Source organism: Thunnus thynnus, chromosome 13 (assembly GCF_963924715.1).
Source record: "Thunnus thynnus chromosome 13, fThuThy2.1, whole genome shotgun sequence".
NCBI classification, from domain to species: domain Eukaryota; kingdom Metazoa; phylum Chordata; class Actinopteri; order Scombriformes; family Scombridae; genus Thunnus; species Thunnus thynnus.
The window spans coordinates 4,552,262-4,567,774 of record NC_089529.1 but is presented as its reverse complement, the minus strand read 5'-3'; the positions used below and the strand labels follow the sequence as shown (position 1 = coordinate 4,567,774).

Here is a 15,513-nt window from a genome sequence, read left to right as displayed (position 1 = left end):
CGTTCCTCAGATGTTTAGGCCTGGATGCATCATACATATCATGTTCTCTCCTCCCACCCAGACAGGAAATGATCTCTGGGGACTAAGATCCCCTCAAACAAACACACAAACTCAAATACACACAGCCTGGCCCGGCTCTCTCAGCAGTTTAATATCCAACATTCAGGCTTGTGCTTCAGGGCCTTATCATAAAAAAAAAAAAAAAGATTTAGCATACATGCACACACACAACAACAAATCTTTTTCCCCTCATATGTGACATGTGAATATATATCTAACCGCCAGTGACATCCACGCCAATCACTTTGATCTGTTGATATCGTCCAGACCCAAATCCATACAGTCGACAGAACGTCTAAGTGCCAATTAATTGGTGGCTCCTTCCACGATTAGCTCATGTTGCGCTTATAGCTAATCTGTATCTTGGCAGGGAGCCACACATGACCTGGCTTCCATCCAGGTCCGGGAGCCGCGGAGGCAGCAGCCACGAGCTAGCCCAGCACAGCGCTGAGCAGCCTGGAGAAGATGTGCCAAACTGCAGCGGCACAAAGGAGACTTCACTGTTTATCAAAGATTAAGGAGTGTTTAGTATCTCTCCCCCGACCCTCCTCCTCCTCCTCCTCCTCCTCCTCCTCCTGCCTGCGCTCAAATATACGCATGCGTACCCACACACACACACATACACATACACATACACCACCACCTCCAGCTCACACCTTAATTGTTCCTAGCCCCGAGAGTTTAATAAAGAACAAATTGCGGTTATTGGTGAGCAAACAGCACAGTACGGAGGTGGGAGTGTGATCATTGCAGCACCAGCGCAGTAAAGCGAGAGAAAGGGCATCAGCCAATTTAATTAATATCTCTGTCAGTCTCAGGCTACGACTGGAGCAGCAGTGTGTGGAGAGAGATGTAGTGAGCACACAGAGCATAATCTAATGGTAATATTTCACAGTGTTGCTGGACACTTGTGACATGATGGTAACACATCAATAAGCATGCTATTATAACCGCATACTCATATCTGCGCTCATGTTTTCCACCTTAAATGATGTAACGAAGCATGCATAACATTTTACACTGCAATGTAGGGCCTGACTCAGTCCTGATACCAGTCTGGATTCCCAATACATGAAGAATAACCATTACTTAGCTTTTTTTTTTTTCTGGAGAGGTGGACAATTACAATTATTACATAATTGACTCACTTAAATTCACACATGTACTCTAAATGTAGTCATAATATAGCACTACATTTTATTTTGTTTTATTTCACTCTGATCCAAACATTGTCTTGATTTCATATCTTTTTGTAAAGCACCTTGTAACTTTATTTTGAAAAGTGTTATGCAAATAAAATGATTATTATCATATTCTATTTTTTCTTAAAAACGGATTGGGACTGTACGACAAACTCAGATTTATAAACCGTTACTGCAGCTGCCCAAATTTATAAAAAGCATGATATAATATTAAAAATATCTAAAATATAACATACTAAACTTGTATCTATCTATCTATATACTGATTGTTACCTTTACATTTTTTTAAAGTAAGATGTCATGTTTTCATAGAGCTCAGTGTGTCTCTAGTTTCTTTAGCCTTATGGCTTAGCATGCTGCCTGCACGCTGCCCAGCCCGAGTGCATCTACCCTTCATGTTCCCATAATGCTTTGTGGCAGCTGCAGCCAGATTCATGCACACAGGTATTGATTTTCTTCCCATTTTTTTTTCCTTCTTCAGTGCAACCCTTTATTTATCTCGCTAAGCTCCTGCCACTGGGTGTGAGGAAAGAACCAGCTTGCGGCTTGTGAGAGAGGACACAGTGAATTCAAGATGAGAGAGACGCTCACCACACAACCTGGATTTATTTTCATTTATCTGTTATTTATCTGCCAGCGCTGCTCCGCTGCCGAGTATAATCCTGCTCTGTGTGGGATGCATGTGTAGGTATGCGTGTGGATGTGGGTGCGTGTACATTTGTTTGTGCTGTCCGTCCGTCCGTCCGTACAAACACTCCATTCTCCACAGGCCACCTGACCCATTTTTCTGTGTGAATAACAATACTCCAGCCAATCATGGGCAGACAGAATGACGAATGCTGGAAAAAGACTCTACATCCAGCCTGTCACACGTAAGAGTCCCAACCCTGCCTGTCGACAGAGCGAGGCAGGGATGGAGAGGGAGAGAGTTAGTTATCCTCTCTCTCCCCCCCACCCTCCCACCCCTTCTTCTCCCTCTACATCCCCATCACACAGGGACCAGTAAAACCATTACCCACCCACCCCAGCCGCCAGCTCAAGGTTGTGCTGCGCCAATGGCTGCGCTTCCTACATAGCGTTCTAAGAAAAGGGCAAAACCCGACAGCGAGTGAGCTGCAAGGCTGCTCCCAACAAAACACATTCATTATACCACACTACCTGTAGGCTACAACACACAGTATGTAGCAAATGATTAACCCCCATTCTATCCTCTAGGCCATTGTTTCTAATGGGCCATGGTGTAATTGCAAGGGGTCTGTGAGCTAATAAAATATATATTTTAAAAAGACCTTTACAGACATGTGGTACTTCCTCAAATAGTGCCCTTTATTTACTGCAGAGAGCCTTTATTAGAGGCAGGCCTTTGTTTCTAATTCCCTCTGTTTGATAAAAAATGATTGGTCATATTTTATTACGAAGCCTTGTTTTGATCCGCTCCTGTTTTCCCTGTTAAAGTCACTGCATTACGCCGTTAATACAAACTCAACACTTCCTGTATCTGTGTGAATTAAAAGGCCTCCAGTGTTTCAGTGGACAGGAACCCTTCATTTCTTAACAAAGCTTTCATTGTGAAACATTTGCAGGAACATGTTGTGGAAAACTCGCTGACTTGCAAGGTTTCGGTATGCGGCACTTGAAATGTAGCTGCAAACAAACACACATACAAAGAAGAGGAACTGTTTGGGTTTTTTTACCGTAGCATTAGCAACATGGAGAAATGGCTAAAACTAAACAAACGGCCGTCTGTCTCAGACACTGCTCAAACAGACTCCAGAGAAGAAGAAAACCAAAACAGACAGCAAAAAGAGGCAATATAAAGTAATAATATGTATATAATATAAATATTACATCATGTTCATGTTGATTGTGCATATATATGCTGTTTTTTTTGCATTTGTATTACAATAAAGTAATGTAGGTTGTTTACAGGAGGGCAGCAGTGATTCAGAAAAGTCACCATCCCTCTAAAAATACACAATTTAAACTGACATACATAACCTTAATTTACTGTTATTAAATGTATAGGACACAATTATGTTCTGAAACTGATTTACATGTTTAACAGTGTGGCCAAACACACCTTCCACCAAGGACATCACAGGGTTCACTGACTGTATCTAGAGTGACAAAGAGGATTTTAAACACACAGGTCAGCACAGGTTTTCCTCACATCAACTGCCATCAACCACACGACCCGAGACTCACACACATTTACATGCCTCCATACCAACCCGGCTTTGTAGCTGCCTTGAAATGGAGGAGGAGGAGTGGAGGAGAAACAGTGGGCACTGTGGAAACACATGATAACGTCCAGCAGCCTTTTGATAGTAACTCTTGATATTTACTTCAAAGGCCCATTATACACAGCCAATTAAACCGACATAGTGTGGCTGGCTCTTCTCCCTCTCGGCAACGGCTGCAGGGATAGAGACTGACTGCAGAAATAACTCCGACGCACATCCCAAATGTCAACAAACATGAAAGAAACTGTGAAACGCACAAGATGGCTCAGCAAATGGCCAGACTGAAAGTGTTAGAGCAATCTGCAATATCCTTAAACAACTGTGTCTACATGCTGCCCAACCCAGGAGCACTAATTGATAGTTAATATGAGATATGAACTGGGTAACTTGTGATTTTTAGTGTTCATTTTCAATGTTGTGGAGGAAATATGATGTTAAGATGTTAAAGGCATGTCTACCTGTTTAATAGCTCTTATATGTGTGAATGAGAAAATGATAGAAACAGAAAGAAAAGAGGGAATGTGAGCAAAAAAAAAGAAGAAAAGATTGAGACGCAGGAGAGGTGAGGGAGGGCTGAGCAGAGCAAAGAGAATCTGTGTGATGGCCGACGGCCCTTGTGCTTAGCTCGTGTGCTGAATGAAAAGGAGCCCCCGCTTGTGTGTGTGTGTGTGTGTGTGTGTGTGTGTGTGACTCTCTGCAGTAGTGCTGGGGGGTCGCCCCCCTCTCGGCCCTACTGCTGCTGAATGCAGAGCAGGCAGCATCAGGCCGAGGCAAATGACTACAAGGCCTCCTCAGTGACTGCAGCACAGGCTGCACCTGGGGAATGGCCCTGCACAGCAACACAGCCGCAGCCAGCCACAGTCCATCACAACACATCCTTAAAAGCAACCCTACAGGAGGACGTACACGTGAGTCCACCAGGTATTGCTCCAAAAGGTTTCACATTTCCCACAGATTGAAACCATCTTCTTTTATTTTCTTGCTAATCACTCGAACGCAATGATCATCTGGGCCTTTCTTTTGATAGCGGAGAGTGCTACTTGCTACAGTATTTTAAAAGCAAGTCAGCCATTAATAATTTAGGACATCTACCAGACAACAGGACCCTTCACCAACACCTACAACCACCCACACAAACACTTCCTCCTCTACGTTTCTCAGCACCATCACAACACACACCAACATGTTTCTGTATACATATATATCTTTCATTGTTAGATCAAGATGCACAAAATGTAGTAAAGGTAAATTGTTCTTATGACCGTAAACAAGAGGGAAGAACACAGCAACAGTGAAATTGCAGTCCTGTTTCTAAAGCAAGAAGCTTCCATGTTTACTTTGATTTTCCAACCCCTGCTCATAAGCCTGCTGTTGAACAAGTCTCGGATCTTGCCACAACCACATGAGTACACCACAACTGCAAATCAATCTTAGTGTTTAACTGCATTACCACAAATGATCACTGCTATGAGTTAAAGATGGAAAACAACTCATCTGTGCTTCTTTCGTTTCATTTCTAACTGACCTCTTAAATCCTCTTCTTCTGGGCCCTGACTTCTGATTACTCTTTGGCATCTTGACGAGGATTAGCTCTGCCAGTCAAGCGGGAGGCGGCAGACGGATGCATAGTTTACTTAAAGGTATACTATGCAGGATTTGTCAGTTGGTGTTTGTAAACACACAGCATTCAAAGTTGGCCCCTCCTCTCCGGCACAATGAGTGAGCTAGAGAGTGAATGAAGAGATCGAGCGGTGCTGGTGAGAACAAAGCTGTGAATCAGATAAATTATATGTCATTTTCTGATTGTTTCATGGCGGTTACGTTCTAAAGCACAAATAAACACACCCACACCTACGCACAACCCTGTCTGAGGGTGTTGCATTGCCGGATTTTGTGTGAATGCAGAGCTTCATCCTGTCCGCTGTGGCCTCTCTGCTCTGCATGTGTGTTGCTCAGCCCCACCCTCGGTCAAGCAGACACACAGACCTGCAGCTCTTTATACATCCATAACACAGAGACAGAGAGCAGAGCGGAGCAGAGGAGAGACGGAGACCCTGCGTATTGCTATTGGCTGGGGGCTACACATCTATTGCCCAAAGGTTGATGCCCAGCAGCATCCCGAACACAGCAAAATAATCAGAAAACAAGAAAATACAAGCCGAGTGCAGAGTCTCTGTAGATACATACACCGCCACATACTTCTAGTGGGTCATAAGTGATGATTGAGAAGGATTACTTTCGTATGAGTCTCTACGGTTTTTGTTGTTTTTTTTTAGGAAAAACCTGCATAGTATACCACCAGACATGTTTTAAAACATCTAAAAATATTCTGTGTTGACTAATAATTTGTGTTTGATGTGGTTTTTGCACAAAAAAGTACCTTGTCAAGAGCTCCAAAAAACAATCCAGAATCTATTAATACACAAATATTATTCATTTCAGAAGTTTACATTCAAAGTTGACATTTTCAGTGTATTTCCACTGGAGGCTCCAAGTTTCCACATCACACTAAGTTGCATACTGGACCATGATTGGCTCCAAACTAATCACAAATCATGCTCCAAGGCACATGCCTTAAATTCAGATTTAAAGTGAGACAGAGAAACTTTCCATTTTCAGCAGATGAATGTGAAAACAAACACTGCACAAACATCATTCTGCACAGTGAAGCTCAGACAGCCAACTGATGAAACAGAAAGACGAACACATTTTGAGTGGAGGTGGACTTTAATGTCATGAAATGAATGTGTCACTGGTGCTTGTGTTGATTGTACCATGGTTGACCATATAGTAGGATTATGAAGTTATATAACAAGAAGTTTATATCATGCTAATATAAATATTGTAATGTCAATAAATGTGTGAAATAAATCAGTAGCAAAATTCGTAATGTTCATGTAAGTTGCAGCAACAACAGACCATGTGGGCGGCTTTAGGTTGGGGTCAACTTTGCCCCCCTGGCGATGGGCCATCTTTATGAACATAATTATACAAGGACAGATTTCCTTCCATTGTGTGCATAAATTGTAGTAAACCGGTAAACCCATAACAATCAGACTTGGTCCTGATTGGCTCCTCTCTCTAAACAATAACTGAAATCCTCTTAGTCAGGACATCTTGCTGCTTTAGAATTGATACATCCCCCACCTTGCTTTGATACTCACACAGAAAATTAATGTTTGCAAGCATTTTATATTGTTCAGTAAAGATTCAAGTAGTAAATACCATACAACTGCTTTCATAGTTAGTCACAGCTGATAAACTGGTCACTGCTTAAATACACAACATTTACCAGCTCTGTATCAATACTTGTTTTCCAATCACAGTTTTAAAGTAATTTTATTAGAAAAGTGATTTATACATCCAAGAATCTGTCTACCTCTACTGATATGGCTAAAATGAGTTCAGCCCAATTATTGTTTTCACACATTTAGTTAAGTTGCTGCGCAGGTTAGGACACAAAACAATATCCATCTTTATTAGCTAAAACTGAGGTTTTTTAAGTGAGTGGAAATGAGAAAAATGCACCCGCCTCAGTAAAATAAATAAACTTGTTCCCAAAGCAAATCAACTTGTCAAAAAGCTCCTTGATACAGTACAAATGCAAGAGGACTCACATAAAAATACATTAGAAAATTAAACTGTCTCACCTCATTAGTAGATGTTATCTTTTTCCCCCAGTAAAACTAAAATTTAAGAGTCAATTGCAGAGCATGAAACGGCTTCTTTCTGCAGTAGTTCTGTTAAAACACCAGACTACTAAACAACCATTATATCAGACAGCTATACTGCACTGTTACTTTCATTTTGTCCTGACTGAATGCATTTTTCATCATAATTTTCTATTCTTTTCTAATGGACACCAGGGTTCTTTAGGTGGTGCTTTGTCTACCCTGCAACATCTCCAAATGGTCTACGTCCAGTGAGACTTACAGAGGGCCTGTCTGACGGATGCTTCACATCATGCTACACCTTCCAAACTGAAAAGCCTAAGTCAATTATTCATGTCAGAAACAGAAAAGCTATATTTCACAAAGTTTTTTGTTTTAAGTCCAAGTGTTGATATTATTTTTATTCATTAAAAATTGAAATGTTGGAAGCTTGGTCATGGAGATGAGGGGTTAAGCCATCTCGCGCTGAGATGTCGGTTAGTGTGCATATAGACTCGCAGACATGGATACACACACACAAAGTGCACTTAAAATGTGTGTACAAGAGGATGAGGGGAATGGACGGTGCGTCAGTAGGATGCGTGCACTGAGACGTGAATAAAGACCATTTGCTCACGGATTCATAGGCTTCCGTCATCCATTATTTAGCATGGAGAAGAGCAGTGGATTGGTGGCTGGATGATTTTTCTGACAGTGTTTACATGGCTGACGGCTACAGATGGACGGATTTCTACGGCGCAAGATAAATACTTTGTTTTGACAATGCAGAAACTTTTTTTTTTCCTGAAAAGATCCAGTGTTCCAAAATATCCACTTCAAACTTTCTGCCATACCGTTAAACAACTGAACAATGCAGAAGTCCAAACACAAATGTATTGAAAATGAGAAACCCTACAGCGCACATTCCATCAGCGACACAACCCTTGTATATGCCCGTATATGAAAACATGCTTGCGGCAAATCCATTTATGGACAATTAAGAGATTGCTATAGATTTCAACATGGCCGATTTCGCCTCAGTCGGCAAATGTGAAACGTCAACAAAAAAAAGAGACAGTCGCTAGCCAGCATTTGCCCTCCATCCAAAAGCAAAATGACATTATCTCTTGTCTATTGAGTTTGCTAAATGCCCCACATAAAGTGAATTTGCCCCCCAGGGCTGGGAAACAATCACGCAGGCGAGTGTTCCATTTAAGTGATTTGAATGATCGGAGCGCCGCAGTGCTTCCTATCAGCCAGAGAAATGGGTCAATACACTGAGACTAAGTGACACGGCTGGCAGCCTGCGCTCTCGTGGAAGACCGGCAGAGGAAGAGGAGCGGGACCTCACTGTCATTGGGTCAGACAGACGTGAATACACAGACACACATACACACACACAGTGGGCTTGGCTAGCTAGTACAGCACAAGCCAGTCCTTTGTGTAGGTTCATGTCAGAAGTTTCACACTTTTAACTCAGAACACAAACACCTCTGCTGTCACAATACTCATCACATGTCAGACAACACTTGTAATTGTCAATTGCTGTATATCAAACTACTAGCAAGCTCACGTGGACTTTTAACTCTCAGACATCATGCAGTAGCTACTGTAGAAGAGACAGACGCCATGACTTACTTTCAGCGTTGATTGACATTGTGTCTTTCTCCCAGGACACAACAGTGATGTAGGCCTCCACTGAGGCAGGGATAATGCACTTGAAGACCGCCACATTGCCTCTCATGGCTTTCTGGTCCTCCACCCGGACAGTGTAGGGCTCTCGTAGGACTGGGAGGAGGGGACAAAGAGGTGTGTTGAGTACAAGATGGAAAACCGCTACTACCAGAAAAGCTTCTCCCCATAATGGATCATGACTGTTTGGGTTTCAACAAAGCACATTCATGAGAAGAGAAACTGACCCGCCTTAATGTGGACATCTTGGCTCCTGATTCTCCCTGAGGGGTTCTCCGCTGTGCAATAGTAGGTGTTGTCGTGGATGAGTTTGCTGAAGCTGGAAGGGGGGATGTGGAAGATCTGAAGGGTGCCATTGGGGTGCACATGGCGGATCCCTGGCACATCATAGATCTCCTCGCCGGTGGCCAGGTACCAGCGCAGTGAGACAGGGGGCACGCCTGCGGCGGGACAGGGCACCGATGTCCCTGTGGTGCTGGCAAACACTACCTCTTGCACAGATGCATTGACAAAATATAAGCTGGAACGTAGATCTTCACAGAAAACTGCAGAGGGAGAAATGAAATTTGAAACAAAAATGTTAGAAAAGCAATTGTTTTTTACTTCCTATCAAACCCAGATCATTGTACAGCATGCCTTAAGATGATAAATAATTAAATTGTCAAACTGTACTTATAATTGTTAACCCCAACACATAAGAGAATAACTATTATTTCCAACTGGGTTGTGCTATCCTGAATCTCCTCAACTGTGGTGTGTTTTCCTTTGAATTTAGGCCATGTGTGTTTTTCCCTGGTTGACCGTTGTGTTTGTGCTCACTGCAGTTGAAGGAGCTTGGAAGAGTGTGTCTCTTGTTGTCTATGAAGACACATTGCAGCAAAGCTTTGGGAGAGCAGCAGTGAACCAGCAGAGCACCAGACCTGAGTACACAACACACACATCTGTAGCCACACCCTTCCTCTAAAACGTGTATACAACACAGAAACACACACACACCACAAAACCCACAATCCTTTTCCACATCAATTGAAAAGCTCTGAGGGCAAACACAACCCAACAGTGTTCTCAGAAGTGAATACTTGTTGTTAGCAGCTTCAGGGGTAATTTTCCAACAATAGATGCATTTCTTAGTAAGCGTATGAGGTAAAAACTCATCATTATTCAAGCTTTAGTGATCATCCTGAACAAAAATAGTATAATAGAAGTGGCTACGTCATATTGTGTGAGCCGTGATGTTCACAATATCACATCAGTGTTTTCAAGGTTTTATTTTGCATCTTTTCTTCTCTGTTTTTGTATTTACTCTCACACAGCCAAACAGCCATACATTTCCACTTGACAAACTAATTTGCATCTATGCTTTCATCAGAATTAAAAGCCATCACAGTTCATCTCTAAGAGGTTGGATCTCGATAAGTAATCTATCATTGCAACAATTATATTGTTGCTGTATTGTCAAACACTCACTGAGAATCAGTTTCCACATTTATAATTCGGATATTGCCTAAAAAAATACCACTAAAAGCTGCTATGCAGTCAATTTGTCATGTTTATCTACACAGTGTGCAGCAGAGGATGTTTCCAAGTCATCTCAACTAATGAAGCAAGTCAATGTAATGTGATGCACTTCCCCTGTAGTAAGTTACTGTGCTGGATAAAAACTGACAATGCAACTCTTTGCTGTAATGGACAACCCACGCTGCCGGCAGGAAGCCAGGATATGTATACTGGCTGGATCCCAAGGAAGAGTGGAGGGCTTGTTTAATACATATACTGCCTTTTAAAGTTTCCCCTTATTCAAGTTGTGGAGAGAATAAACAGTTAGATAACCGCAGACCTTGTTTTTAGCACATTTCTATACATCTCTTGTATTGCTGCACTTCAAACTACATTCCAACTCTCCGCTCAAATGACTGATGACATAGTTGCTTCTGTACTGACAGACAGGTAACTGACTGAATCAATCAACTAACCATTGAATAGGTTTATTTATCATTATTCTGCAAAGAAGTCATTTGTTGATTATTCGTCTGTGTGAAAACCTTTTACAGCCTGTCTGTTAAGTTTTTCCATCAGTCCTATAAGTTATAATAACAATTTATGACTGCAATATGGCTGGACCAAACAGCAGCTGGGTAAGCAACATGAGCGTTCAGACAAAGACACGATATCAACAGATGTCCAATTTAACTCAGTCCTCAAAACCAAATTATTTGGTTGAAGATGAACACAAACAATACATCAATAAATGGATATGGACATACTAGACAGAGTAAAGTTACTCCCAAATCTGCCCCAGAACAGGAGCAGGTAGAGGTGTCACCTCTGCTGATGATGCTTTTAATGTGAAGCTGAAAGTTTGAAACTGCAACGATGCCTCTGTCCTTTTTTTGGAGTAACTGGTGTCCGTTCTAATGATCCACTGAAAGCTGTGTGCTGCGACTGGATACAGTAAGTACAGTAGATAAAAGTTGACCCAACAAGTTGCTTTGCAAAATGTAAGAGAATTTACAACACTAATAATGTCATGATATTGATATTGTCTGTTTTTTCACTTGTTTAGGCTCAGGTAGATCACTTGTGTTGCTTGCCCCAATGTTAAGCTGGATCCACAGTAGCAACATGGTCACTAAATAGAGAGATATCAGCTTTTCAACGGCTAAACACCTTTCTTGATGTGATCGTAATAGAGCTCTCGGAGGCTAGGGAGCATGGTGCAAGTAAGAGAAGTGTTACACAATGGGCAGGAGCATATGATAATGTAAAGGAGCTACTGGGATGTGAGTGATGTCTGTCTTCTGTCTCTCTTTGATGCAAGTATAATGCTGTAAACAAATACTGTATATCCTATGTATTTCATGTGTATCGGCTGTAATTTCCTTGCTCTATTTTGAGGAAATTATTAACATTTGATCAAGCTTTTAAGTTGGTCAGTAAAACTTTGTTCTTGGCCTGTATTAACAAGTCCATACAAGAATAAAAGACAAGTACAATGACAGATTTATGCTAAAAGGAAGAGGACAGAAGTCTAGAAATAGATTTGTAATGAGGCCTGCTGACAAATACAAATGATTATTCACCTCAGTATGTCTATGTGTCATATATACATTTGTTTTACTGATATCAGTTACACCTGCAGGGCAACCACAAACCAAAACGCTAACTTGCAAATGATAACTCCATACTGAACAATGACATGGCCGAGAAAGAGTTACAGTATGGTCCTTTAAAGCTAATCTTAACTGTGGTATTGTGTGGACAGCCAGTGTCAGTCAGCTACTGTAAATATTTCAGACAGCTCTACTGTATCTCTACAGTCTCTGCTCTCTTGCTAATGTGGGTTCTCCCCTCCTGTCGCCAGCCTGCCTGCCTGCCTGTGCGACAGCTGCCAATCCCCCCTCCCCAGAGACCAAACATTTTAGCGCTTCATAAATTCCTAATGAGCGCGCTCAAATCACCGGCCACTTCCACCCACTGGTCGTTCAACCTGTTATGACAAACAAACACCATGGTGTACACATGTTCCAGCACTTTTCTAGCTGCACTCACTTCACACATGCAGTACTCAGAGGGCCAGGCCCGGGGGTGTTGAAAAGCGAACAGTTGTACTTGTCGACAGCTACAAGACTGTAGTTTCTTATCCCAGAGGTGGCGAGAAAAGGCAGAGGAGCCCTGACACCGGTCAGTTCTTGGGGAAATCTTATTGATCGCCAGTCTGGCCGCACTGAAACCTGAACATTAATTACTTTTAAAACACAGATCGTTCGGGAGTTTAGATGGAGAGTTAAACAATGAGGTGTCACATTACCAATGAATGAGTAACCTGACAACAGTGAAGACTTCAAAAACAAGTCTGCTGATGAGGCCTGACAACACATCCAGCAGCACACACACACACATGTTGTGTTTGCCTTCGTGTGTGTATGAGAGTGTATTTCGTGTGTACAGTCTATCCTGTTTTGTAGATGACACACTGACAGGTAACCTGCAGCTTTTATTGTTGACAGGTTCTGTTGTCATATGACTCTGAATATGTAAAAATACTCTGACAGCTGTATGATCACTAACTGTGGCTTCTCTCATGACAATCTGATTGGAAGGTTTATTTTATTTTATTTTATTTGTTGCAAAGATTAAGCATGGTTCCCTATTAAGCATTAGCCTTCATACAGACAGACAAAACAATACATATGATAAACATACATGTTCAGCATTGAAAATCGCTTTAAAATACAGTAGCTGCACTAATGCAGTAGGTATATAAAAAAAAGCAGCAGTAACCAGGATGAAATTGTGGACAAAATAAGTCATTTAGAATTCTTCCCATAATGATACACGTAAAACCTAACAGGGTTTAATTTATGGCTGTGTAATCATACAGAGTAACAGCTTGTCAGTTGTTATCTCAAGCAGGAAAATCTGCCATCAAGATGATCATAAAATCTCAGCATCTGTTATGAATAGCAGGGAGCCACTGTCACAGTAGAGTGACTGGACTATTTTACCACAATTTACTTCATTTGGCTCCAAAATAGACATACTGGCTCTCATCATCTTCATACATTTCTAATGATTATTTCCCACATAGCTGATACATAAACAGAGTGCTATGTGAATGCACACACACTCACAAGTGTTTGTTATTGTGACACTGTTCGATCCCTTGTAATCATGTCATTTACACACTGCGTTATCCATATTGTAATACTCAACAGCTGATTTTTATTTAATTTGAGAAACAAGCAGTGGAGCAGGAATTAAAGCGCCACTGTGACTAACTGTATAACCTAAAAGCTTTTCTTAATTCATATCAGTACAATGTATATACTGTATATACAGCATGGTGCCAAAAACTATAGATGCTAAAAAACAATTAAGCATTTGTTTTGTGACGTTTTAAATTTCACATGTTTTACACACAGACATGTTTTTTAATGATGTACAAACAGTCAAACCAGGGATTTTGTTGGTGTGTATTAATCAGTGGTGTACCTGCAGTGTTCTACTATTTCTTGTCCAACAGAACAGTACAGTAACATACAGTAATATAAAAGTACAGTATAAGGGTGTAATGTAAACCTATCTGTGTCTAAATTCACCAAATAATAAAGCAGGATGTGTATTTGAACCCTACCTCCCTGAGCTGAAAGCTGAGTAACTGTGAAAGGTCTGAGTGAAAATGAACAGTGGAAATTGAAAGGGAGGTTCTAACGGTGGGGAAATAGAAATCAGAATTGTATTTGGCCAGATTTTCTTTTTTTAAGGAGCTTGTGTGTATGCTGGGAGGAGGTCCAGCCTTGCTGCAGTGGTTGACACTCTAAACAAACAGCCATCATGCAGCCTCTGGTCTGAGTTTGTTTGAAAGGTGACTGAGCGAGGAAGAGAGGCTGCCTCATAACTGCTTTTGTCTCAATCTGCTTTGCACCAACTCATAAAAAATTGAGACCACCACCACCACCACCACCACCCATTTCTGGGTGGCTGATTCCTTAAGATGAGAAAGCCTGATGGACGCAGAACCCTGCCAGATCCCAATAGTTCAGATAGATACAGTAGGAGTGCATTTATTTTTCAGTGCGGTGCCAAGGAAAACAGTGAGGGTGGGGGTTGAGTGGGGAGGCGGGAAAGCTGGAAAGCACTCAGACAGTGACATGCAGGCCGCTATTAGCAGAGAGAGACATAAAGAGAATGTAAAGAAAAGGGGGGATGGCTCGACAAAGGTCAAAGGCATGCTCCATCTCAGTTATCTCTCATAACCTCCTTCAAATCTATCCTTTCTTCTTCCATTATTCCTTTTACTCTTCATTGTCTTCCTCCACCCAGGATGTCCTTCTCCAAGCTCTGATTTGTCTGTTTGTATTCCTCTCTAACCTTCATCTCTCCTTCCCGCTCCTCTGACCCTGTCTCTCACATTCAGACCTGCCCCATCTTTACACAAGGATACAGGTGCAAAAGACAATAAATGTGAAGGGAGAGAGCCACAGAGGAAGTGTGTGTATTACACACAGAGCCCAGCTGTCCACTGACGGACTCTGCTGCTCTGTATTTATCATCCACTGGTCCTTCATGAGTTCCTGCAAGTGCAGTGCTGCAGTAAATGTATAAAAACAACACATACACTCTGCTGTGTCCTGGGAAAAGAACAAAGGGGACTACTGGGTCAGGGTACTGATAAAAAAAAATCCTCCTTCATCATGTTACCCTACTTGGACCACTCGTCCGATAATTCATTGAATCAGGTTAATGCTAGACACTCCTTGCAGTATATTTTGCTATGACTCTTCACTGAGAATTATCTAATACAAGCAGAAATTACATAAACATAATTTGTATTTTTGGTGGATATTATTTGAATATTCAGTCGTATAGTCCAACACAAACCAGCCCAATTTATCTTAATGCTTGCTTGCCAGCATTGGAGACATAATGTGGGTGGCTGTTGGCTGTCATCAAGTGTGTTTGTGTACCAGCACCGTTAAATAATAATCTCATTAACAGCTGTCATAAAATAGTAAGATGTAACATACAAATGCGCATCTCAGAGATATGCAATGCATTGTTTTTGCAGAGGGAAGCAACGCACTTTAGAGAATCTATTGATAATACTGGGAACACATGAGTAAGATCAAAACAAGAGCTGGCTGAATCTTGAAACGGGAGATGAAA

General features: G+C 41.6%; 1 protein-coding gene across 3 annotated transcripts in view; it reads right to left on the bottom strand.

Annotated features, from left to right (window-relative positions):
• Window positions 1-15,513, bottom strand: part of dscama (Down syndrome cell adhesion molecule a) — a 93,213-nt gene that overhangs the window by 62,048 nt on the left and 15,652 nt on the right. For all 3 annotated transcript variants that reach the window (XM_067607378.1, XM_067607376.1, XM_067607377.1), the window contains exons 2-3: window positions 9,075-9,392; window positions 8,794-8,943 (exon numbers count right to left, since the gene is read on the bottom strand). In XM_067607378.1, coding sequence (XP_067463479.1) covers window positions 8,794-8,943; window positions 9,075-9,392 — 468 coding nt within the window. The remainder of the gene's footprint in view (window positions 1-8,793; window positions 8,944-9,074; window positions 9,393-15,513) is intronic.